At 29.0% G+C, this 27,728-nt stretch overlaps 1 protein-coding gene across 6 annotated transcripts in view; it reads left to right on the plus strand.

Moving 5' to 3' along the window:
* The window catches only part of Klp10A (kinesin-like protein 10A), a 270,337-nt gene that overhangs the window by 162,946 nt on the left and 79,663 nt on the right, over positions 1-27,728 (plus strand). For 2 of the 6 annotated variants that reach the window (XM_075360171.1, XM_075360164.1), the window contains exons 2-5: positions 6,182-6,345; positions 8,656-8,750; positions 13,781-13,873; positions 25,645-25,788. In XM_075360171.1, coding sequence (XP_075216286.1) covers positions 6,183-6,345; positions 8,656-8,750; positions 13,781-13,873; positions 25,645-25,788 — 495 coding nt within the window. In that variant the 5' untranslated portion in view covers position 6,182. Of the gene's footprint in view, positions 1-6,117; positions 6,346-8,655; positions 8,751-13,780; positions 13,874-25,644; positions 25,789-27,728 lie in introns of those variants that run through there. The other 4 variants (XM_075360166.1, XM_075360167.1, XM_075360165.1 and 1 more) reach the window with 3 other exon arrangements.

Below are 27,728 nucleotides of genomic sequence, written 5' to 3' on the forward strand. Positions count from 1 at the left end.
AGTATTCTGGCAGATCAACCGCGGGTCTTTGGCTATCTCCTGTAAACCTAAAACTTTGGGCCAGAAGTTCAAACAATGCAAAACTTTATATTTCTTATAATGTAATTCATTTAGAACCTCTCGAGTACCATACAGGATTGATTACAGAGAAATCTACTACCTCATGTTTCTTTATGCCTTCATTTTCAATAACAGCTCTTGGGACTAAGTTAAGCTAAGCTTCTGTATTCAAAATTAGTAATCTTAACTCAGTTTCAGGTGTTTATGTAAATTATACCATGCATCTGTTGCATCCATGTACTCTGTTGTGCACAAAGTTTATTTATTTCTCATGTTCTGTAGTGTATTATTGTAATATGCTTTTGAAAAAGCTTTTATTTTCTAGAGTTTCCTTTAAGATTTTTGGATTTTAGGAGGTTTGTTAAATAGAAACTTCATTAGCTAGTTATCCTTTCATAAATCCCCTTGTTTAGATTCCCGTGACTGCCATAAAACTCCTTGACTGCTTTCACTAATGATACTGATTGCCTACAAGGTCTTGTAGGCAATTCAGGATCTAACAATGAATCACTAAAGAAGTGGTTGCCTTATCAGCTATTATGAAGTGCCAACATGGCACCACAAATGTAACCAGCGTGGTACCTGACAAAATTCCCACAATACTTTATAAGGAGGAAATCACAAAGTACATGCTAAAATGGAGGGTAGAAAAAGGAGACGATCAGACTACAGTACTCTGATCAAGGATAGTGTAATTTTGCTCAGAAGTATTGTTTTGTTTATCTTATTTGAAAGAAATTATTTGTTTTTTAAATCGTCCCTAGCAGTTTTGGTTGGGCAGTTAGTCAGGTAGTTAGTTATGTTTGTCGACATAGAGACAATAATCATTCCAAGCAGTGTTGTTGAGTATTTATCACATTTAATATTGTGACAAAAGAAGATTGCAGCCTGTCTGCTTTTGTCAAAATTAATATTATTTTACTGAGTTCGTACCTAAAAAATCTTTTTTTTTTAGTTTTATTATTACAGTAGTCATTTTAAAACTACCACGAATGATAATAACTGCAGATCCACTAGTGGGGTGCCAAAAGAGAGAAAACCTTAATTTTTTTATTGATTTTGTTAAATGTTATAACATAAAAAATTGCAATTAGTAGTAATTTTTTAGATTCGATTAAGCTTGGTCTTAATTTCACACAAAATAAAAAGAGGGTCATTTCATGTCAAGTGGTCCAGTTTTGAAAATCGTCCCCAGTGACCATCTTCAAATTTTGGTTGAGGTTCCCCCCATGGTTAAAATGCCATTTTACCAAATTGCAGCTCCTTATCTGCTATGGCTGATTTTTTTTTGGCCTCTTGAAAAAGGAGTACTTACTTATAGAAGGTATATATAGGAGTACTTATAAAATTGTTATCTTTGACTAACCATTTTGATGGCAATAATAAAGATACAGTTTCGAATTTTGGACTGTAGGTTAACCTTTTATGCTATATCCGAATATGTTAGTCACAAATTTCTTTTGGAACCAGGTTTTGAGATATAGCAGCTGAAATTCAGCCAAACATTTGTTGCGACATTTTGGAAGTCGAAGTTTGAGGTTATATATTTCCTTATCTAATTCTTTAATCATAATGAGACTTTGCAATTTGAAAAAGGGAATAATTATATGTAGGATCCTGCAGTTTGAAAGCAATTGGGATCTTATGTCAGGAGAAATCTGTCACCAAAGTTGGTCAAAACTTTTTCATCATGATTTTGTGCCCATCTTCGAAGGCTTATATCTCAGGTATACCTACTCAGATTTTGTTAGTTTTATAATGGGTGGAAAGGGCAGCTTTTAAACAACATAATACATGCATTTTGTTTTCTTATATTGTAATAGGTAAGAAAGCTTTTCAAAGATTTTTAATCTGTGGTTAAAACAGCTTATAGTTAATTAAAACAGCTGAAGGTGGAAAAACATTCAGTGTTTCAGAATATTATTACATTTTTTAAAGAATGTTCTAAAATTTACAATATCTTTAAAAAAATTTGCATTGTTCCAGAAAATTTTGTACTATTTTAAAGTAGTACAAAATTTTCTGGAAACTTTCAAAACTTTCTAGGCTGATCTGAAAAAAACAGTTTTCTAAAATGTTCCAGAAATTTCTCGAATCTTGGGGAAACTATTCTATGGAACATTCTAGAGATTCTCCTAAACATCCTAGAGATTTCTGGGATATTCTTTATTGGAATGCTCCTTATTTTGAAGAAAGGAAAAGCATCAGCTTTTTGTGAATTAGCATAGTTGTTAGTGAATAACTTCTACAATAAGTTGACATTTATGGTTATCTCCAACTGCTTTTAATTGTTTTAAAATGAGTGAAGTTCTTGGCCCCTGCCATTTTGGCAAGCCTGATTGCTTAAAATGCCACAAGTCTTTAACATTTAATTATGGAAAAGCATTTTTGTTGCCTGTGAAACAACTATCAGCAAAGGACAAAGAACCTTTACAGGAGCAATTAGCTTTAATGAAGATGCTAACATAAGTTATCGTAAAGCTGTTTTGCTGTTAAATTTTGAGTTCCTATAGAAAGACTGCTATAATCCATTTGGAAAAGAATTAAGAGCCAGAAAAGGATTGTGGCCTGTTGATATTGATTCTGCTGACCAATAAAAAGCTTTTAACAAGTTATGACTTCAAGCCAGATCAAAAGTTATGCCAATGTTGCAGGCAAGAATTGGGTGAAAGAGAGATTCAGCCAATGGATGATCGACTAGAATGAGAATCTAGGGATGTGGCTTCTCGAATCTAGAGGCTTCTCGAAGAATGGATGCCTCACTATCAGCACTTAGAATTTCTCTTTTGAAGCTTAAATATGTTAGTATACTGGATTCAATAGGTACCTGAAGCAGAAGATAAGAATAGCACAAGATGCTATTGCTACTACAGCAGAATCAGCAGCGGCTGGCTGGAATGTTACTAATGTAATGCAAACATTAAAGTGTAAGCAGTTTCAAGAATGTAAAGATTTGAATATCCTGATTGAAGAGTTCAAAGCCAAATTTTTTATCTCATCTCAGCTTGCCCACAAGTTCAGATCTTAACATTGGCACCCAGTAGCTGGCATATTGAGAAAACAGCTGATGAATTCCAGGTTTCAATGTGAATGTTGAAGCAGGCTAGAAGTTGGTATTTTGGTGAATAATCTGAAGTTGGTATTTTGGTGAAACCAGAAAAAAAGGAGGAATAAATTGAAGGATGATATTAGACAATAGTTCCTCAAATTTTTTGAACATGATAAATTTTTCTAGTTGATGAATTTTCCCAAATCTATCCAGGAAAGAAAGATTTTGTTTTAGTTAGGATGAATGGCGAAAAAGTCCATATGCAGAAACATTACTTCTGTGCAATTTAAAGGAGGGATATTCGTAGCTTACTGTGACATTGTGGCTGTGAAATTGGCTTTTCAAAATTTTGTGAGCTTAGGCCAAAGTGGTGCACATTACAGTTGCTGTTGGCACACATTCACTTTGTGTTTGTACAATTTATCAAAATTTTAAGCTCATGATAACTGCAATATCCATCACACAAAAGAGAACCACCATTTTAAGCCAGTTAGTAAAGCCAAAATCATTATCAGCAGAGTCTCAATTGATACTGCAGTAGTTGAAGCTGATGTTTATGAAACTGATCAACCTACTTAAGGCATATCAATTAGCCAGCTTGCAACCAGACCAATAAGTGTCTTGCATGTATGATAACGCTTGGTGGATTGGAAATAAATGTGATATTTCTTTTGATGTACATGATGCTCTATTAGTTTTATGCACCCTCGTGGTACAGCTTGTTCTTATCATTTGCCCCTAGAAAGGACACTTGCTGGATTCCAGAACAGCACATTTTTGCTACTCTTGAAGCACCATATATGTATCAGGAAGACAATATATGTATCCAGAATACATCCAGTCTATGATTGAGAAACAATTTAAGCTGAAGTGAATTAAAAGTATTGTGCTAAAAGGTTTTTTAATTACTTTAGATTTTTATTTTATTTTGAAGCTACTGTGAAATATTGTAATACTTTATTGCACTCTACGACTATATTTCTTTTTTTTAATGATTTTAGTATTTTTGTGCATGTGTAATAAATATTTTTAAAAAATATGCTTGCCATAACAGATATAGTTAGTTGAAACTGTCTCCTAGGAGGTAAGGTACAGCTAATACAATTAACAACTTTGAATTAACAGGCAGAAAAAAGGTTGATTACTAATTAATAAAAAATTGCTTTCTACTAGAACTTGCTCCCTGTGTAAAAGATGCATTATCTTTTCTGCTACTTATAAACTACAGGTCAAAAAACAAACTGCATGGATTTTTGTACATAAAAGAGAAACTTTTATCTTTCTAACTCTTATAAAACTAACAAAATCTAAGATGGTATACCTGAGATATAAGCTTTCAAAGGTAGATAAAAAATCCAGCTAAATGTTTTAGACTAAATTTGATGATGAATATCTCCTGACATAAGCCTCCAGTTAGTTTGAAACTTTAAGTTTTTACACACAGTTATGCTCTTTTTCAGGTTACAAAGTCTTGTTCCGATTAAAGTACTAGTTAAGGAATTATATAAGCTCAAACTTTGACTTACAAAATATCGCAACAACTTTTTAGCTGAATTTCAGCTGGTATATCTCAAAACCAGGTGCTAAAAGAAACTTGTGAATAATATTTTTGAATTTAGCATAAAATATGTTAACTGAAAGTATTAAAACTCATAGCCTTATTATTGCCTTCAAAATTTATGTCAAAGTTAACATTTTTTTCATGTATGTACGAACTACCAGTAAGTACCCTTTTTTTAAAGAGATCACAGAAAATCAGCAATAGCAGATATAAAGCTACAATTTGGTAAAATGGCATTTAAGACCACATCGAATGTCCACACAAAATTTGATGAAGTTTGCAGATGGTAGACTGTCGGGAGGGGGGATTCTTTGTTCTTTACATGGAATGACTGACCCAAGAAACATTTTTCCATGTCTGCTTCACTGACTTCAGTATACTACACTGCCATACAATTCCACTAAAATAATAATAAAGCACTCTTGACTTGCTCCACAAAGAAAGTATAAAAAGTTATAGTATTTAAATCTAAATTTTTTTATAAAATTAATTTTATTACTCCATTAAAAATTATTGTCCTCAAAATTGTGTATTTGACTGCTAATAATGCTGAAAAATGGATTTCTGTGTAAAAAAAAATTGAATAATGTTTGTTTTATTTGTAAATCAATTCTAATGGAAAAAAACTAATTAGAAACAATCTTTAAAAGTTGAAGAAGAAATTGTTGTTTAAAAATGACCCTCATAAGAACAACATATTCACTGAGGCATACATACCTGATCTTTAATAAATTGCAAAAAAATTCCTATCTTTTAGTTTATTACTCCTCTGATATTGTCGGACAGTATTCTCCCTAATTTAGAGTTGATCATCATTTTGTTTATTTGTTTTTGTTACCAATCATTTAATCGTTCTTTGGTTTGATATAATTTTTCTGATCTTAATTTGTGTACACCTTCTCTAGTATTCAAATTTTCTCTCTTTACATTTATCATCCTCTTTTAATCTTTATATTTTTTCCTTATTTTTAACATTTTCTTCTTTATTATTTATTTTGGTTTGCATCATTTTCTTCCTTTTTATTCTTACTTTGGTTTTAACATTTTCTTTCTCTTCATATTCATCTTGTTTTTTAGAGATCTATTTCTTCGTGTTATCTTATTTTTCCTGTATGATTGTTTCTTTTTCATTTTTGATTTTTTATCAAATAATCCAATAATAAAAACTGAATATTTACACTGTAAGGTCAAAATTAACATTTGTAGCCAATATACAGGGATTTACTAAACAGAATAATTTAATTGTTATTAACTTTTATTTATACGACACACCAGAAATCTGAAACTTTTGTTAATCAGCAACTCACGGAAGATACGAATAATACAGTTACTAAACTGGCTTTATTACAGAGTCTTTTATTAATGAGAGCCAGTTAATTTATTTGAAAGTATTGATTTATTTCATACAGTTTCTTTATTGAAGTTTATTTTTAAAAGTGTTTTATGTTAATAAGATGTGAAATATTATAATTATATTTTATACTTATGTTGAATTGTACTTTTAATTGAAGAATGGCTGCATGGTTTAAAACATGTTGGAAACCTACAAAAGTAGCCAAAGATCCTATTTGTCAACTTCCTGAAAGTTTAACTTACACAAAGCATCATGATGAATCTACATTAAAATCTTCTGTTCCTACCAGCTCTGGTGATAACAGCAGGACCGATAAAAATGGTAATTGAAACTGGCCGGTGGTTTATGGTATTTAATGTGTTACATGAATGATAAATAAGTTATTTGTCTTAGGTCCCTCTTGGTATGAAAGTTCAACTTGTATAGCAATGACTAAATACTCCATAACTTTCCAGGTGTTTTTTGGTAGGTCAAGTGACTACTGTAATGATCTGATGACAGAACAATTGAGATATGAAATATATTTTTAATATGATGTCATTTAGAAGTTGAATGAAAGTTAACGTGCGAGTCAGTACTCACCAACATGACAGAATGTGAAAGACAAGCAACAATCATATCATCTGTCATAAAGAGTGCAGCATGTTCTTCCATTTTATGTTGGTTGACTCTAGCATGTTTTTTGTACAGTTACTGAATATATAGACTTTTTTGTTGTATACTCCCTTTTCTATAAGTAATTTTTCTATGCATCCAATGATTTGAGTTATTTAATTATTATGGTGTAGTTAATAATAAGGTACTGCATCTAATAGAATAAAAGATAATCCAGAATTTATTATTATATTTACTCGAATATTTAGTAGAAAAGCAAATTATTATGATTATATAAGCTCTAGTTATAGGAAAAGGAGTGTGTGGAATAAAATCAAATGTTTGCCGGCATATTCAATAAATATTCTTGAAATCTCTCAGGATACAAGTTTTTTAAAACCACTAAACCTACCCACCTCAGTTATTTCCTTCAAATTCGATTGCACCATTTTCTGATATCATTGTTAATTTATCTGTTAAATATGCTAATCCATCATTAACAGAGGAAGATTACTACAATATTCTTGTAAACTTGGACAAAAGACAATGAATCAGTTTAAAGTACTTCTAGTAAAAAGAAATTTGCATCACTTCAATGTGTGCTGTTTTGTTGTTATCCAATCAATCTCATGTGTTGCTTTGGTTAGGCTCTTGCGAAGGACAAAATTTTGTTCATATTTCTAATTCTGCTTCTACCATGGAGATCACAGATAACATTATTGATATACTATTTCAGAGTTAAAAAAAAATTGTTTTGCTTTCTCCAACAAGTTTTCCAATTATTGCCAATCTGTGTGTGTGTGTGTGTGTGTGTGTGTGTGTGTGTGTGTGTGTGTGTGTAGATTAGCAACTGCGATTACCGCTAATGGCATGCCAGGCCTGATGTAGTTAACAGACGTTCTACAATGTAAGTGTAAAATGTATCAGTAAATTTGTAGTCTGTAAACAGATTCAGGTCGACCACTCCTCAGATGTGTGGATAATTGAAAACTAACCATAAAAAAAAACTATATCCACAATCTAGTATTCAAATCAATATAAAAACAACTGTCTTTACAAGGACTTGAAACTTAGAACTGTCAACTTTGAAAAACAGCTGATTTTGTGATGACTAGTTGTTCCGTTCCATGTTGAACCGGTTAGTGTTGCACTCTAGCATTTACTAGTGCTGGCTGCCGAGTTAATCTAATATGACCATTCTACGTAAGAATCCCACACAGTGCGGTCGTGTTTTCATTTCAGTCCAAGGGGACTCATAGTTTCTTGATAATGTTCAAGTTCAATTATGACTAAAGTGATACACATTCTTAAGTTTAATGTAACTACTATATAATTCAATCAAAATATCAAAGGTGACAAGAAATTAAATATAATGATTCAAGAAGAACATAGTGTTGCTTCATTTCATTATCTACCATCTCATCAAAAATGCAGTCCACACTAGCTCTAAATTTTACCACTAGTTTAACTGCCACATTAACCTGACATGATTTTTTTTTTTGCGGAGGGGAAATTCATAGAAATAAGCAACAGATTTGTAAAATTTATTTTTATGGCTATCCTAAATAAACCTCTGCAGCAGGAAAAGAAGATTGGTTTCTGATCATGTCCTACTTTTAAGGAATAAATCAAATTCTTCAGTTATTAATTAATAAATCTTGTATGATATTCCTTAATATATTTTGTCTTGAATTCATCAATATAAAAGTATTGTATTTCTTATGTATGAATTAACAAAAGCTGTAATTATATAAACTTCTGCTAGTTGTTCATATCACCTGAAATAAAATAATGAAAATTTACTGGGAACTGCAGAAAGAATCATTCCCTTTCTATGACCATTTATTGAAGAGAAATAAGTTTTTAGAAGAAAATTGTTAATTGTATATTCATTCAATTGTTTTATTTGTTTTTGTTGATTAATTGGTGTTTGATGTGGTATCTAGAAGTTGCTAATGAACTTTTAAAAGCACTTTAAATTATAAATTTATTATTACATAATCATTTTCTAATAAAAGACTTTTATTTATTTTTTAGGTAGGGTACATGCTGCTATTGTATCAGGAGTCAATCCACAAACTCGGACAGTCACTGTAGAATGGTATGAACAGACAGAAACTAAGGGAAAAGAAGTAAGTACATTTTTACTGCATTATTATTTTTTTGTAGTAATCTGTCGTACATTTTAAATTTAAAAAAATCAGATTCCATTCAGAATTAAAAAGAATCTATGTTTGTTGTTATACTGAAATGAATGTTTATGTTCTTTCTGATTGTCTAAGTATCATTTTGTATATCTAGTTTGAATGCTATGATCAGATTTTGAAATTCATAATAGAAGAATGGCTTCTATATATTGTGAGTCAAATTGTTAATAATATTTTTTTTAAATAATGTTACTGGTATTAAGATAATTTAAAATATTGTTATTTAAATTATGAAGAAATAGAAGGAAGATGTGGAGGATCGGTAGGTGATAGGTGTCCAGCAGTAGTGGATTGCAGCACAAAATGAAGAAAAATGGAGACATGTGAGAAAAAGCCAAGGTCTACACTGACAACAGTGCTTAGCTACAAGAAAAAGATTATGTGCTTTTATTAACGTAATTGCATTCCAAACATGATATGTTTTAGTCTTGTGAAATGTACATAGATAAGGTTACAAAATAACTTTTTATGAATACTAGACAAACCAAATATCCAATAATTGAAATCTAATAACTTAATAATGGAGCAATATTTCATATAAATTTTTTCAAAATTTGTTTATTTGTTTATGACTATTTCATTCAGATTGAAATAAAAAAAATCACTTTAAAATTTATATACTATTTTTTGAATTATTGCTATTAAATCATAACAGATTTTTTTTGGCTTAAAAATTCACAAAATTTATTGCATGTTTACTATTCATGATGTGTTAATTTTAAATTTATTAAATGTTTTGATTTAACTTTTTCCATTAATAGAACCAGTATTCTAGAGTTTTTGAGCCAGTTATTTGGAGGTCTGTTTTTCTTATTTCGTAAATCTCATTTCAACATTACTCATTACTACATTTTTTTAGATCATAAACTTGATCTTACTATGACTGAAAATAATTTGTGATTAAATTTTAAGGCCAAGTATTTTATAAATTACAATATAGTTTGGAGTGTTGCCAAAATTTCTACAATTTAACACTTCATTGCATTTTTACATTATGGTTTTAAATGTCTACAATATTTATGCAGATGAAGAAAGCATGGTTTTCTGTATTCTGATACAAAATATAATGAATTTTTTTTTAAACAAAAAAATCATTATGTATTGTCTTCTCTACAACAGAGTTTTGTGGTAATGTTAACCATATTAATGGAAAACCATGAACAAAGTTTCGTATGTATAATTTTTTATTCTTTAATTCAGATTGCGTTTAAGATGCAAACATTAACTTCTTAAACAATATTTATTTAATTTTGTAGCAATTTATTTCAGTACTACATTTTGCTATACTTTTTGTTTTCCATTCTTTCCAAATTAATAAAATTCAAGATTAGTAACTAATCTTGTCCTTTAATTTGTTCTAAAAACATTTTTATGAATATTTTTTTGTGTGAAATTAAAAAACAGTATTTGATGAAACAATCTGATACTGTTTTGCACTATGTAGTGATAATCGCAGCCTATCTTGACCTTAAAAATAGGCATAATATTTTCTCCTTTAGTTTGTAACATGTTTGAATAGTCTTCAGCAGCTGAAACATCAGTACTTTTATCTTGAAGTATTTTCTGAAGTTGAATTCTTCCAAATTTATCAAACCACCCTTTGATGATGAACATTTGCTCATTTTTATATCACTGTTATTTGATAACTGAAATTTTAACAATGCCTTTGCAAAACATATTCTCCTAAATTTTTCTCATTCACAATCAGCCTCCTGTCCACATTTCTCCTTGAGAAGGAGGCTGATTGTGTTAATGCATCTTGTTGAAATAATTTTTTTCTTTTCGTACATTGATATATTTTTTACTTTCATATAATTTCACCCTTTTTTCTAATATTACATATAATTAGTTATTATAATTTAGATTTTATGGCTTTTCACATTACTATGTATTTTACGTCAAACACACTCGTAATTGATTTCCCTTGATTTTTCAAAAGATTACTTTTTTCTCATTATATATTATATTAACTTATACACCTCTGAGAGAAGATATTTTAATTGTATACAGATAAAACATAAGCTAATCAGTTACTGAAATAAGTTGGAAAATGAGAATGTGTTCAGAAACTGTTTAACAAAAAAACTTTTTGATTGTTAAATAGTGTATTAATAGAGATACTCAAGAATTAATATACAAGTAGATAAATGAAACACAATGATGAACAGATAATAACTAATTAACAAATAAGGAGTATTTACAAAATTAGTAATCTACCAATGTTGAAGAAAATGGAGGAAAAACCATAATTATTTTTTGATAAAAAAATGATTCATGCCAAAAAAAGTGGTGTATTTGATGTACAAAAAAATGAGCACTTAAATTCTTCAAGCAATGTTATGTAAGAAATACAATTTGAAGAAAGGGGAAAGTTTTGGGCAAAGAGAAATAATGGAAAATGTATTGTAATGCGATAAGAAGAAAAGTAAAAAAGACAGCAATAAAAATCTGCCTTTTTTGTTGCCTGTTAGTCAATTATTTTTAGCAATTTAAATGGGTGTTGCTGTGTACATTGGAACACTGGTTACATGGGTTCACTTTTCCAAAGCAGAATCCGGATAAGTGGAAAACTAAAAAAGATTTATCATACATGTTATTATGATCAGTACATTGTAATGTTATCATACTTAATAAAAAAACCAATGAAATGTTATTTCAGTAAAATTAAAAAGATGCGCAGAACATAAGTGTAATAAAAACAGATGCAACAATACATTACAAAAAAATCCAGTAAATAAAAATTTTATAACAAAAGAGTCAAAATCTACAAAAATCATTTGAAGTAAATTAAAAATTCACTACTCTATTGTTTTATAAAAAATTTTACTTAAAAAACTGATAGGAAAAAACACATTGAAGTGAAATTAAGTTAAGTTTACTGTGTATAGACATTTTTTTATTTAAAATTTGACTTCAAGCTTTTGCAGATGTAATGCTTTTAATCAAATTCATGCATTAGCTGCCATATAACAGCAGTCTTTTTCAAATTAATTCCTTTCATCATCTTAATCATGCTGCTTACTTCATCATTATCAGCCTAAAGAATATTTTTATTTTTATGGTAAAGGTAGGTGTAACTATTTGGAGGTAGAAACTAAACTTCTGAACTTTGAATGTTCTGTCCTCTCCTTCTAAACAATTTGCCGAAGGATGAGTAGGTCCATTGTTTCATATTAAAATAATATTCCATTTTTACCTATAACCTGCTCGTATTTTTAACTTCTGTTGTGAAGTAATTATCATAACAATTTCAATAAATGTTGCAAGTTATTCTTTTGGTTTTTGTGAATAACTGGAAGATTTCATACACCCTTAAGAGCATGTGGTCTATTTTATTTGCCAATCAGCATAAGGTGGTCTCCAGTTACATTACCATCAACCAACAATATCACACATTCTCTAGACATTTTTATTCTGGAGATGATTCTTCTTTGCCGGAAATTAAAGTTTTTCTTAGGAAGAGCTTTATATTCAAGACCCAATTTGTCAATGTTACACAAAGTATATTTTGTCAATATAAAAAAAGTGTTCATATAATTTTTCAAAAAAAATCATTAAATTGGGGATTAAATTAATTTGCTGTTGGGATATTTGTTGATAATTTTTATTCTTGAATTTCAATTTGCTGAATTCCATGATACTGTTTAAAAATTTAAAGCCACTCTGTACTTGCTTTAAGATTTTCTTCTTCACTTAGCCATTATTTTTAATGAGAAACTAATTCTCTGTTAGAATTGGTCCAGATATTGGCTCATCAAGGGATTGCTTTTGAACAAACCAGAAATGAATCTGATCCACCTCTTTGTTTGATACTTGATTGTCTTCATGGAAAAACTTGGTTCTTCTTTTACAAGTTGCAACACAAAATTCATAATGATGTTTCCACTTCCCTTTATGTCTGAAATATTCATGTTCTTAAATTTTATTCTTCTGTTAACAATTTTTCCGATATGCTATTTTTAAATTTTACTTTCATTGATAAAACAACTCTTTCGTTTTGTTGTAGGAATGATGTCAGTGAACCATAATGATATCAATACATATGTTATCAGCACTAAAGTTAAATTAATTATGCATACAGGACTCTTAATATCAGTAAATTTATAGAAGTAAACAGTACAGGTTTTGATATGTTGATAAAGCAAATACAGTAATGTGATGTCATTTATTTTGATCTGTTGTTGTATATACAGCAGAATAAAAACAAATATTGTTACATCACACAACATGCTTGACCTACTAATATGTTTCCATCAATCTTTTCAGAAGTTAATTTTATAATTAGTTTTAACACAGGTCTAAATTTATTGCATGTGTTTTGTGCTTTATGAATTGCAAACAGTCATTCAGATAATTGTCATCCCACTGTATAATATTTGTTCTTTCTGACAGAGTTCATTTGGAGCTTTTTTGTTGTGTCCCAATTTTTCTCTGTCCTCTTTAGCGTTGAAATACATCATCTGCTTTTTGGTGGACGTAGGATGTTGTTGCCCAATAGAATATCATCTCTATGAAGAAGGCAACAGATGATTGCTTCATTCCTCAGTTACTTCATAAGCATAGGTGTGGATTCATAGTTATTAAAAATGCATTTGTATTTTCACATTTGTGAAAATATTATGTAATTGATATTAGATTTAAAGATTTAAAAATATTAGTTTTATTATTTAAATAACATTTAAAAACCTATAACAGTTTTTCTAATTTTGGCATTTTTTTATGTAATAAATTTATGTTAATTATTCAGTGAAGTGAATTGTATTAATTTATAATCTTTCAGCTGTTAAGAAAACATATATTTATTATTTTTATTGTATTACTTAAAGAAAAAAATACTGTTTCGTCATTGAATATTATTTTTTATAGAAGTATGTGAAGAGATGAAAATAGTGTTAGCTGTTGAAAGGTATTTGTAAAAACAAATTTCTTAACATTTTATGATTTGTCTGTTTCAGATTGATATTGATGAAGTCTTAGCTCTTAATACGAACTTACTGACTTCTCATTATAACAACCAAAATGCTGTGCCAAATAATAAATTGCCTCGGGTGAGTAAACTTCATTAGCAATTTTTTTTTTTCAATGAAAGTGAAGCATTGTGTTGTTTTATCAGCCAATCTTTTGTTTACAAATTGGCTTTGGCAACTAGAGATATCTTTTTATTTTTGGTTTTCATTTTGTGTATGTCTTGTGTAACATGGTTTTTATGACCCTTGCTAAAAGAAATATGTATAACTTAATGTTCATTAATTAATACCTGTGTTTTTTGTTTGGTATGGTGTTTATTTATCACATACATTCTGTGTGATTTTCTTTTTGACTTTTTTTAAAATCTTTTTTATTTGAAGTCTGTATTTTGTAGAAGAACAAGATAATCAATTTAATTCTGTTCTCTGATTTTATTGCCAATTTATTACAGTTTAACAGTTTTTGGTTTTCTTTTTTGTTACTATTTGATAGCAGATATCCTTTGTTTTCTTACGCATTACCTCTTGTTGTAGCAAAATATGAAATAAGAATTGTGAAAGTGTATTCAGCACTTATCTTATTTATCTTTCTGTGACATGATATTTACGGCTTAATGGCGAAGTGAATTATGTTAAATGTTACATCCTATATCTGTGGCAATACATCATGAAAAGGTTATACAAGTTAAGGCTCACTAAATACAGTAATATATGATGAAAAAAACAGCATATATTATTACTTAAAGTATTAAATATTATTAAAACATGTACATTTGTATAGGTTTAGTTCACGTTGAAAATGTTTAAAATGTCAACAAAAACAAATATTTGCACTTAGGTATGATGATAGTCGGTAGTTCTCTATATAAAACAATCATTGATTATAAAAAGATTTGTGTTGCTTTATAAAAAAAACCAGGAGTAATTGTATACACTCAGAACTTATTTCTCACAATGGTGAAGCAACTTATTAACAGGATTTGCTTGTTGAAACAACAGAATCAGCAGTTTCCTTTTTACCAAATTTTACTTTTGGCAATCAGATTGAAGTTACACAATGCTAGGCTGCCACACAATTTTTATTAAATTAAATGACCCATCTAAAAAATTAAATATCAGATATTTTATTAGTGCATTTGCCATCTCGTACAAAAGGTGTCTCTATTTTAAATTATTTTATAATGGTTCAGGAGTTCATGAGTAGGACTGAAAGCTGCCAAGATATTGAGACTGTTTGGTGGCTGAATCTCATAGTTTTAAAGTTTTTCTTTGCCTTTTATGGTTTGATATTTTTTGTTACATTACTAATACAATTTTTTACAGTAAATTTACATTTAATAAAGTCATACATTTACTGTTAGTTTGCCCATAATGGATTTATAACCTAGATTTGTGTGTCTTTTTCTCTTTATAAGTGATCAGGTAGATGATGATATCACACACACACACGCATACATATATATATATATATATATATATATATATATATATATATAAATATAATATATACATACACACACACACAATACTTTTTTATTATAATTAATTTATTAGATGTTCAAATATCCTGAATTATAGATTCATATTTCTATATTTTTACATCATTATGAATTTAAAGGGTGTCATGAAAACTGCAGCATTTTGTGGTCAGCTTTACAGAAAATAAATTTAATGCACATACAGCGATTTTTGTAGTTACATTTTTTAATGTTACATCTTTTTCTTTTCTAAACATATGTAAATAATTACAGTACAGTTTTAAAGATGAAATTATTATAACTAATGTTTGAAAGCGTATTTGACAGTTTGAAAACCTTGGAGCAGATGGGAAGCATTGCTTAACAAAGTAATATTATTATTTTTGTTAACACTTTTAAAATTTTAAATTTTTGACCTGTGTATAAACTATAGTCACATTTTTACTAATTATAGTTACAAGTATGTTTAGTGACACAAGAGAGAATATCATTTCTTCTTTATTACTTTCTTAATTAATAAATTTCATAGGGTTATGATTTACATATGATAACAAAAAGGTGCCATGAAATTGAAATAATATTAACAATCTGAAATGTGTATGGCAATTTAATACGGATAAGCAAAACCACCCGTACTCATTATGAAGAAACACTGACATGCTAGGGGTTGTTCACAAATAATCAATGCTAGTTGGTCAGCAGGCAAAATTTTATAATAAAAAACACATTATCTACTGTTGAAAGTCATTTAAGTTGTTGTAAAATTGGTTCATTCTTAAATGTACTATGTTCGGTTGTCATATGTTAGGAAACTTTTTTCATATGCTAATGATGCTTTCAGACAGGTTGGAAAGCTATTACCATGCTTCTAAGAGCAGTTTGATTTGTATACCAAAACTTTTCAAATGGTTTGTCTTTTTTTGGCATTGACAAGGAGATTAGATTGAATTAGTTTAGTTTTACCGAAGTAAGGAGGTCCTTCAAAAATACTTATTATAAAATGAGTTTTTTATTAGTGGAAGATCCCATAAACTATATCTTTTGGAGAAATTTTAACTTGTGGATAATCTCATTTCCTCTCATTATAGATTTTTAAACTGCTAAAAAAAAATTATAGTAGTATAATAATATATATTAGAAATGTGTAATATGATTCAGTTATGTGATAGGGTTTTTTTTGTTAATTCCTTTTCCCATAACTTAAGTTAATATCTGTCAAAATATGGCAGTTTTAGAAGACTGCCAATATATGTTGTAGTTCTTGGATTCTTAATTTATTAGAAATAATAATATCATGATTGTAACTAAGTTTAGTCCTTATTAATTCAAAACAAAGGAGGATGCTAGGAGAAAATTTAATTACTATACTTTACAATCATCGACATGTTGTTTAGCTTCCATTCTCCTCTATTTCCATTAACATATGAGTTCTGGATAGTTCCCAATTCCTTTTATGTATAATTTGTAAACTTTTCTAGCCTGCCTTCTTTGCACCTTTAATTGATCCTTCTAGTTTTGTTTTAATAGCTCTTTCCTCTTAGCCAGGTAGCTTTCTTATTCTTAATTTTAGAATTATTATTCGTTCTTTTCATTACTTCATTTTTCACTTTCTGAAATTATGAGTTAAAAAATTTTATTTATCTTTGGCTAAATATAGGTATTTTTTGTGTTAGTTAAAAAAAAAAAAAAACAAGACTACCATTACCCTTCTAAGGAGCCTCGAAGAGTGTATTTTTCAGTTTGATATTTATACTCACTCAGTTCTGTGATTGTACTTAATTGAATTTCTTTATATCCTGAAGAAAAGCAGTTTATTGTAACATACATTTGTTTCGGTCAATACAAAATCATTAGTAATGGTTTTTTTTTGTATTCTTTCTCTAAAAAGATGAGTTTATCTTGAGAAATTTTGGGCAGTATGGATGTCTGTTTCAAAGAGGGTTTAGTTGTTTTTCTTGGATAGGTTAGTTGTTTCATTTAGCATTCTGTTTGTGGGTAAACCCTACTTCCCCTTCTTTTACAAAGTATCCTTCTCACATTACCTTGGTCCCTTAACATATGAATAGTTTTTGTGGGTTTTGTTGAACAACCTCTGGATCCATCCCAAGAATCTGAAGACCTTCAGATTATTGCATTTTTTGTGTTTCTTTAGATTGATTGGTACAATTCTAAGGATCTATCTGAAATATAACTGATCACTACGATCAGTTATATTTCATTGAATTAATTATGACCACTACGGTCATATGAAATTAAAATAGCTTCCTCAGATTTTTTAAATTCAAGTAACACAATATTATAAGTATGCTATTATAATTTCTATAAAGAAAGACGTTATTCCCGTAATTTTTCATGATGAGGCCATATTTTATACTTCACAAAAAAGATGTTCTATTACCTTATCTAGCAGTAAGATTACATTGCCATCTTCACTAACCAAATAGAAAAGATTTTGGTGGTGAATTAGTTTCAGTTTTCAACATCATTTACTTGTTTTGTATTACATTATTTGGAAGGATTAGAAGACTCAACTTTACCAGACAAGCATTTCAGCTCTGAGTAGATTTTTTGTGTAGTCTCCAGGTAGGAAACAGAATCCGTGGACTGGTCTGTAACAGATACCCATCAAACCGCACAAATACAAACAACTTTGAGAGGTTTCCATATCTTTAAAATGAATCCAGTGAGTTCCTTAGAAAAATGTACAGGAAACAGCTAGGGAGGAAAAATCCCCTTTCCCTTTACAGTAAAGGAAAAGAGGTGAATGTTTATAAAAGGGTAGTTTACCTACAAAGTAATAAGAATCAACTCCACCTGAAAGAGTATCCTTGCTCTCTGAGGCAAAGAGCACATTCATCCAGCTCACAGTCCTTTGCAATATTAGGTTATTTTTCCTACCCTGGTAAGAGACATTACTGAGCAGTCATTTTCCATAGATCTGCTTAAATACATGCTACACCAAATCTTCCTTAAAACAAAGCTAAAACTGAAATTAAAGCTGAAAACAAGTTCAAGTTTCCGTAAGGAAAACTTTCATCTGACCTCCAGAATATTTATGTGTGTAAGTATCCAGTTGAATTATTGAACTGTTCAACATTATATGGGGCACTGGGATGATATTTCTGTTACATTAATTTTCATATTTCAGCATCTGGTCTCACTAATTGCAGCTGACCTTCTTCAAACATTTACATTTACATAATTCATATTATAATTCTTTCTGTGCGTTTAAAATACATAATCATCTACTTAACTAGAATTCTATCAGATTATTTACATTCTTATTTGATTACACATACAGAATTTATGTTTCTTTTGACATAAACCCTAGTAAACAAACAGATATAGGATTTTATATAAATAATTCTTTATGATTATATGTATATTTGTACATTTTGAATTACAAGCTTTTATAATTCAGGAAACTGACAGAGAAAAGTAATACTTCAAATTTATGAAATTCTTAATTAATTGATTGTATATTAATAGGGGTTTCATTGTACTTAATAAAAATCTATTGCACATTTTGTCTTTATCAATATAATATCGTATGCTGTTCGTAGGAGATATGGTCATTTAATCCCAACAATTCACATTATGTCAGATTATTTTTAATCGCATTATTACCTACTAGAAAAAGAGGATTTTGTCATAAAATTTGATTGATAAAAAGCATTTTAAAATGATGCTCATCACGTTAGTAATTTCATTAGTGGGTTATTTTTTGGAGAAAAAAATTAATTCAGTAACCTAGCTGAGCAGAATCTATATTAATAAGGTTTTATTCATACATTTTATTCCATTAATTACGTTTGAGTTATATGATTGTATAAAATACAAAAGAACTACTACATTACTTGGTACATTTTGAAAGGATTTTTTTAATTTTGCTTCTCATTTTGTAAACAGTCCTGAAAAACATCACTGAATCTGAATTTATTCCACATTCAGTATCATTTTATGACATTATTATTATTACACGTTTGGTTTGTAGAGAATTTTTTTCAATATGATTAATAGTTGCCTGTAATTTGTATATTATAGAAATTTGCTTGTTAATATGCTTTATATATAAAGCATATACATGCTGATCATTCATTGATTTCAATTTTTTTCAACAATTTAATAGAAGGAAATCAGAATTTTTTTATTGCATTAGCATAATACAAGGTGACGTCACAGATGCTCATTGAAGGATGACCCACTGAGCCAGGGAAAGCGTTACTTTCTGTTTTTCTGTCCCGATTTTTCTGTTTGTTCAATGAATGAAATTTCATGTTAAAATTTTATTGATATCTTGATTTTTATTTTTTATTTTTTTTTAATTATTAATACAAAGTATTTTGATTTTTATTGTTTCTATTAAATTTATAAAAAACTTAAGAATTTGTGTTTTTACTCTGATGAACAGACATTGCACTTTGTAATTGGTAGGGATTTATTAGTTTTTCTGCCAAAATTTTTAAAATAATCCGTTTACAATCACTCAAAGTGTATTCATTTTTATTTTTAAATTATTTATCCGAATGATTTTTTAAAAATGTTGTTTGATTTCCTCTTTTGAAGAAAACTTTGGACCTCAAAAACATTTCTGTATCTCAATTACAAGCATTATTTATATTGATTTTCTTTGCGGTTTTCACCTTTTTCACTTACTTTATTATCAGAAAAGCTCTGATCCCCAATTAATATTTTATAATTGTTTTATAATATTTTAATGCAAATCTCTTCTTTTTTTACAGTATCTCTTAAAATCTGTTCTTGTCAGTTTATCTGACCCATCTTATTTTTAACATCCTCCTGAAAACTAGATTTCACAATTTTTTTTTACTTCTTGTTATTATTTAATTACTTTGAGGTGTTATAAATTGAAGTATTAAATGTAGACTAATAGTTAATATAGATGTATTCCTAAATCTGTGTTTTAACTTTTCTAAACAATAGTTATTTTTTGCTAGTTAAGTATTGATAGTTTGCTTATTGCATTCATTTTTTTTTTAAATTTTGTGTTTAGTGAAACTACAATATTTTTTTTAATTCTTAGTTCATCCCTTATGCAAATTCTTAAATTTTAATTATGTAAAAAAACAAATAATATTAAAAAAAATATTTTGATCTATCAAAAGGCCATATGAAGAAAAGCGCTGAGTTAAGTCTCAGCTAATAGCTGGTGAACTAGTAAGGCCTTGCATAATATTGATATGTTTTGTTTCTTAAGCTTTGTTTAGAATGATCCAAAACTACAATTTAGATTCAAAATAATTTTGTTTTGCTAGTGTTCATCTCCTTGAATTTGGGAGCTCAGAAAAATGTTGGGCATACTGTTAGCTGCATCACAATCCCTTGCGTAACATTGATTGTGAAATGAGATCATCTCGATACTTATTCAGTAGTTAAGTTTTCATTACGGAATTCAGAATTTATTATCGTGGTAATCAATGATACAGTGTGAACATTGTACAAATATTGCTATCAAAAAAGGTGATTATAAATTGGAGGATTACAAAATGGAGAGATTTATAAAGTGATTGGTATGAATAAATATTTATCTTTTATACCTTTTTTTCTTATCATGAAAATTACAGCGTAATTATTATAAAAGCTGGGAAACCTGTAAACATTTATTTACATATGTAAGTTGCAATAATAATAAAATTATGTCATTAAATGCAATGCTTATTAAAAATTATGTATGAGCATTCTATGAAAATGGATATGCAAATTCATCTTTCAATTTTCTGATTGAATGTAGAATTTCAGTATTGTTTGCTCATACAAATAAGGGTTGTTTCACATTTATCGTTTTAGTACTGTGTGTTGTATTTGTTACTAATTTTGTTACATTATAGTCATAAATTTTTCATCCTGTTTTGTTATTAATTTCTTTATTGTATCAAGTTAAATTTTTTTTCTGGAAAATCTAATGTATATAAATGCAGATGGTTTTTTCAGACAGTCAGATTTATTTTTTTTTAGGGTGTTGTATGAATATTAGTTTAGCATATTTTATTAATAAAATAATACAGTAAATTTCCTAAAGACATTTCTATCCAAAACGGTAAATTTCCTAAAGATATTTCTATCCGTTATATATTTTCTTTATTAACTGAAAAACAACAAAATTCGACACATAATTTTAATGCATATAAATAATTAAAACTGTTTTTTAATTGTGAAAGTTATTAGTTTTATAGTACAGTTGTTTTATCTTTCATAACATTTAAATGTTACTTTTGTGTATAATCAGTAAGTTTCTGTCAGGTTGACCTGAACATAATATTGGGAAAAACTGCACTTGTATCTATATATAGGTTTTATTATAAAATAATAAGAATAGAAATGTGTAGTGATAAAAAAGAATACATACATTGATAGATTTGAGAATACTTTTCTTGTGCTGTGTTCTAAAATATGTATCTCAAATTGTAACATAAATCCTTCTGTAGTTATAATAATGCTTCAGATTTTGCATAATTTTATTATGAAATTTATAGTTCCGAGTTAACAAAAACTTTTAAGGAAATTTGTATTAGATGGTAAGATATCTTAAGTAATTTTCCAGAAAAAATGATTTCACTGTTATAAAAAAGGAAGAACTTATAAAGTTTAAAAATAGACAGAAGTGTTTGTTTATGATAACAATAATATGCTAAATATCTTACTTGTGATTATGCAAATAAAGTAATTATAACAAAAAATATAAACTGCTTCCAAGCAGAATTCTAGTTTTTATTTGCAGTTGGCTATTAGATAAAAATTGTTAATGCAGGCCAAAACTATGTAAAAAATAAATTTAATTGAAGCACAAAAAAAATTTTCCTATATAATTTGTGAAAGCACCAGTATTCTAGCAAGGTTTAGGAAGACTGATTTTATCTGATGGATGCTTAATTCAGAAGAAATGTTGTGCAGCCTTCAGATAAGACTTATGGATAGAGGTTATAGTAAGCCATTACACACCAGAATATACTGACAATATACTGGCTCTACACAGATCCTGGCATTTTCACCGTAGGTCTGTGACTCTCATTTACAGCTCTAGAATTCAAGCGAAAAGAAGGAATTTAGGACAAGTAAAAGGCATACTTCCAACCCCTTTTTTAATTATCCTTATAGTCTATGCACAAAGGAACTATAGAATAAAACAAAACAATACAATCCTATCCAAGGAGGTACTTTCAAAGGTTTCCATGGTGTGTAGTACTACTTGGTATGTTGAGACATTTTTACTTGGTATTGGATGTTTTAATTATTGAATGAGATTTTTGCACTGACCAGCTTAAAATATTTATTTTAACAAAAAATATTACTTCCTTATGGAACACTTTCAACCAATCCCAAAATGTAAGGGATCCAATTAAGTTAGCATAAAATTTGGCATGAACTGTTCAGACCCTCATCTGAGAGTTTTCTTCATGAAACATATTTTATCTTTGAATGAAGATTTGTGTACTCCTTTATTTAATTAATGACAATAACTTAACTATTTTTGCTTTTACACAGTGTAATTATGATTTTAATTCTGTTTGGTGAAAAGCAATTGACCTCCATCTTAAATATATTTTTCAGGATTTTGTAAAACAAAAACTATTTAGAATTATATTAATATTGTTTGCATATGTATGTGGGTTCTATGATGTTTAACTATTAAAAATGTTTACATGTGATTTTCTTATTTATGTTGTATATTTTTTTATGAGATTGTATTTTGTGTATAAACATGGAAGTAAAATTTCTTGTAGAAGAGGTAATATATTTACTTTGTATTATACAGCAGATGATTGATTTCTTTTTTCATTTGTAGTTACTAACCTAATATTTTCACCTATTCTACTTTATTAACTGATTGAAATATTAAAATTTCTAAATCAGTTTTAAAATTCTTTTGGAAACATAATATGTTTAATGAATAAAGTGCTTGTTTTATTAATCAAGTAATTTTAAGATATATTTATGTTGCCAGTAGTTGTTAGTTTTCAGTGCTTGGATAATGGTACTAATGGTAATTATTATAATTTCTAGCATGTATTCTTACTTATTAGCTAAGCTTGTTTATTATATGTTAACATAGAATTATTGTATTCTTTTTACTGGTATTTTGGAAGTTGGTTAATTTTAAATGATTTGCTTGGAATGTGTTAAGCAGACATATGCATCAAAAAGGTACACAGTTTACGTTGTTTATTACTTTGCCAATAACTGTTTTTGTAATTAATCTTAGAAAATATTATTTTGAAAAATATTAATTCTATGTTGATATCACCTTTATTCATTTTTTAAAAGCAGTATTACTGGATTTTATTATGAAACAACACAATAATTCTTTACCATTCCAAGTTGGAATAATTTTTCTAAATTTTCAATTTGTTTTTCTTGAAAATATTATTTGAATAATTCTTCCTTTGTGATATTTGTAGAAATTTACCAATGAGGTATTGTTAGTGCAATTAATCTCCTACAGTTAAACACCAGCTGTATAATAACTCTCAGTCCCACATTAGTGTTGTATTGAGGGAGGATAACAGGTCAGCTGCAGCATGTTGTCATAATTAATTGATGTACAGGAGTCATTCAGCCTTTCTTGAGATAGTATATGTGCTCCTCTATATTTATCTCAACCATTTTGATACATTCATTGTAGTACCTGTTAATACATTTTTTGGTAAATAATAGAATCCATAAAACAATTATTTCATCTACAACAATGAATGGTGGCGATTTGCCTTTTTGCATTACATTAAAAAATAATGGGAATAAAAATACTGTTAAGAGATGAATGCTGAAATAGATGAAAGAAAAATGCAAGATATTTTCAACAATTTCTTGAGCCAAGTCACTTTATCCAGTCTCCTCATATATACCTTATAAATTTTTGGCCTAAGTTTTTTTTTTAGTTTTTAGAAGGATTAGAGGGACTAAATGTATATGGGTAAGTACTTCATCCACTAATTCAGCTCTTTGTCCAACCCAGAGAATTTAAACCATACCCACTAGGTCGGTCAAGTGGTAAACTCGTCATTGCAAATTAGCTGATTTCAAAATCGAGAGTTATAAGGTTCAAATCCTAATAAAGGCTAAATAAATAAATCTTAGTAAAGTTACTTTTATATGGATTTGAATACTAGATCGTGGATACCGGTATTCCTTAGTGGTGGGGTTTCAATTAACCACACATCTCAGGAACGGTCGACCTGAAATTGTACAAGACTACACTTCATTAACATTCATACATATCATCCTCATTCATCCTCTGAAGTAATACCTTGTGGTGGTTCTGGAGGTTAAACTGAAAAAGTTGAATATTTAACTAAGGTGATTTCTAAACCAAAATCAACAGCTGTTGACAGGCAGAATCTGACAGTTTTATCTATGAAATATTCTTAGTTAAAAGTATGAATTTAAGAAAAGTTGAACAAGGGGGGTAATCACCACTTTCTATACTCTGCAAGAAGAAAAAACCATTCAAATATAATCATTGTTTTATAAAAGTACTTCCTGTGCATGTTAAAGGTTATACATACTATTATCATTGGTTACAGCTTATGATGGAGTAATTAATTTATCATTCTTAATAAGTAGTAGTAGCACATCACCTTTCATCAGGAGGGTCCTGATTTTGAATCCCAGTCAGGCATGTCATCTTTCTTTCATATGCCACAAAATGTTCACTCCATATCACCATGCCTAAACAATTTGGTGAATTAATCATTAAAAAAAAGTTATACTATTAACCCAAAAGAAAAAAAAAACTTTTTTTCTGGTCGTTCAGTTGAAATAATTTTTGTAACAGTTGATTATAAACAAAAGTGCTAATTCATTTGATTATAAAAAGAGATAATTTAAGGATATTGATTTACAGTTATAAAGTATAATTACCAATTTTAAGAAATTTAGTAAAAATATATATTTGTATTAGTAACTAACTTTATATATAATCAGCCCATTTATATTCATCAGTTGATGCATCTTGAAGAGAATACTCTTATCAGTATCATGCATAGCCCTACCCTAGACTCATTCTCTATCTATTCCCTCCTATACAGTTACTCCAACTGTTCTCTATCCTGAGTAACTGTTTAGAAGTCTCAGGGGCTTATATTATTGGACGATTGTGAGTAGGTGTTCAGAAGATCATCCATCTTTGAGTTGACAAATGAAGCAGAGCTCAGCAGGAGAAAAATTCAAGAATTAGGCATTATTCCATTTGACCCTTTAACATAACGTGTTGTTTCTTTAATCTCAGTTATTTTAACGATGATGCATTGCTTATTTCTATTTGAAGAAATTAGTTGTAGTGCCTGCGTGTACCTTTTTGATGACATTAGTGTGCCACTTTGGTGGTGGCTAATGGGTTGCTCGCTTGAATCGACCCAGGAGTCCTCCGAGGACGATGAGGAAGAAGAGGTCTACCTCGAAGAGGAGGAGGAAGACGACTACGAGGAGGATTCACCCGTGAACGACAACGCACGCCACAAGTCCTCTGCCACCTTGCCAATCCGTGCGCCTCCTTCCCGCCCGGTAACCTTTTTCTCTGTCTTGCCTTTAAATGTCGTCATTATTGCTGTATTGCTTTTTTCTCTTTAAACATCTTTCCTTTTTTTCATATCTTATGATCATATTTTATGTTGTTGATAGTTTTTCTTTTGTATCGTATTACTTTTGAAGGTGCTGATATTATGTTTCTTAATACTTTTTATTTGCATGCTACTTGTATTTAACTATGCTTTTCAACCTCATGAAAACAGTTTCAGAGTGTGAATATTGAATATTGCATCAATCTTTCAGTAATATTAAGAGTAGATTTGTGTAGTGCAAAGTTTCATTTATTTCTTATTTAGTAATAAAAGCTAGCGTTAAAAGTCACTTTACATTAATGTTAGGTAAAACATTTTGTTTGCTTTGTCATCAATAGACTATTGTAATTTTATTATCAAAGGTCTTGTTAGTTATTTTTCAATGAATGTAGATATTCTGGTATCGCCCTTTTCCCGTTGCATTTCGTTATTCTGTCAGTATAATTTTTCTTTAAGCTTTATGGATCTGAATTGGCTTGTAGAAAGAATGATTTAAAATGTTATTGCATGTACACATTTGTTTTTTAACTGTTCTCATAGAATGAAAATTAGTACAATATAACTTTTTATAGAATGACATGTTCTTACAGAAAGATATGTTCACATTTTTACTTCCATGTGTGAAGTAAAGGAAGTATTGTGATCTCAAAAATTTCGGTTTTGAAATTTTAACGGAAATATATCCATTTTGACCATCCCTGAATCCATTTTGACTAGTTTCGGTGTGACATCTGTACATAGGTATGTATGTATCTCGCATAACTCAAACGATTAGTCGTAGGATGTTGAAATTTTGAATGTAGAACTGTTGTAACATCTAGTGTTCACCTCCCCTTTAGATTTCAATCACCTGAACCAAAAGTGTTCAAAAAAGCCCAAAATCAAAAAAACTGGATTTTGGACTTTTTCTTAATGAGGGTATCCATCATTGAGAGCTTTTCAACGATATATCATAACTGCTACTTATTCTTATTGGTTCCAAAGTTATAACCAAATAAAATTTTAATTAATGAAATATTTGGATTAAGGTCAAGGCACATCGGTTCAAATCATACTTCATACTTTTTTGAAAAAATATCTTTAGTTATTAATGAAATAAAATTTTATGTACTTTTCATTAAAAAAAAAAAAAAATGTGTATATGTAATTTAATAGGCGTACAAGAAGAAGTCATGTTGTGCCCGTTTTTTATTATGTGCAGAATTTTAATTTTTATATTATGATAAATTATAGTTTTTATTTGTATTCATTAAATTTTGAAAAAATTATACAATCAGTTTTGGCAAAATATCTTAATGATAAACTGTAAAACAAAAAGGAATATGTCAACGTTTGATGTTGTTGTGAAACCTGTATTAGTTATTAAATTCATTGAAGTAACTACTGCAAAAAGACCTAGATGTGAACATCGACCAGGCCCCTCACCCTTAACCGCCTTCCTTTGTAAACTATGGTTACAAGTTCTTCCTCTTCAGCTTTGCTGGCTCAGATCCAATTTCCATTCCTCATGACAATGGTACTTAAAAGGGGTATGATGCAGCTACACTGTCTGCATTGTCCTAATTTTATCAGCGCTTATGGAATATTTTAACTACTTGTTGAACTTGAACCGCTTGAATTTTATTTTTTTAATGTCGTTCATACATTTTTCTATATTGTGAAGGAAGTGTAAGTATTATGATCAAATGGAGATTCATAGTTAGGAATGTTTTAGACTGATATCTTAATTTAATGATGTTTCATATTAATAATCTTGTACTATAAGGAAAAGAAGGGGAAGTCTACATATATTTCCATGTACAGAGCTATCTACACGAATGAAAAGGTTGCTGCATATCCTTGAACATAATTCCACTGAATATCTGACCAAAACACAGATTTCAT

Source organism: Lycorma delicatula, chromosome 3, assembly GCF_047948215.1.
Source record: "Lycorma delicatula isolate Av1 chromosome 3, ASM4794821v1, whole genome shotgun sequence".
NCBI classification, from domain to species: Eukaryota; Metazoa; Arthropoda; class Insecta; order Hemiptera; family Fulgoridae; genus Lycorma; species Lycorma delicatula.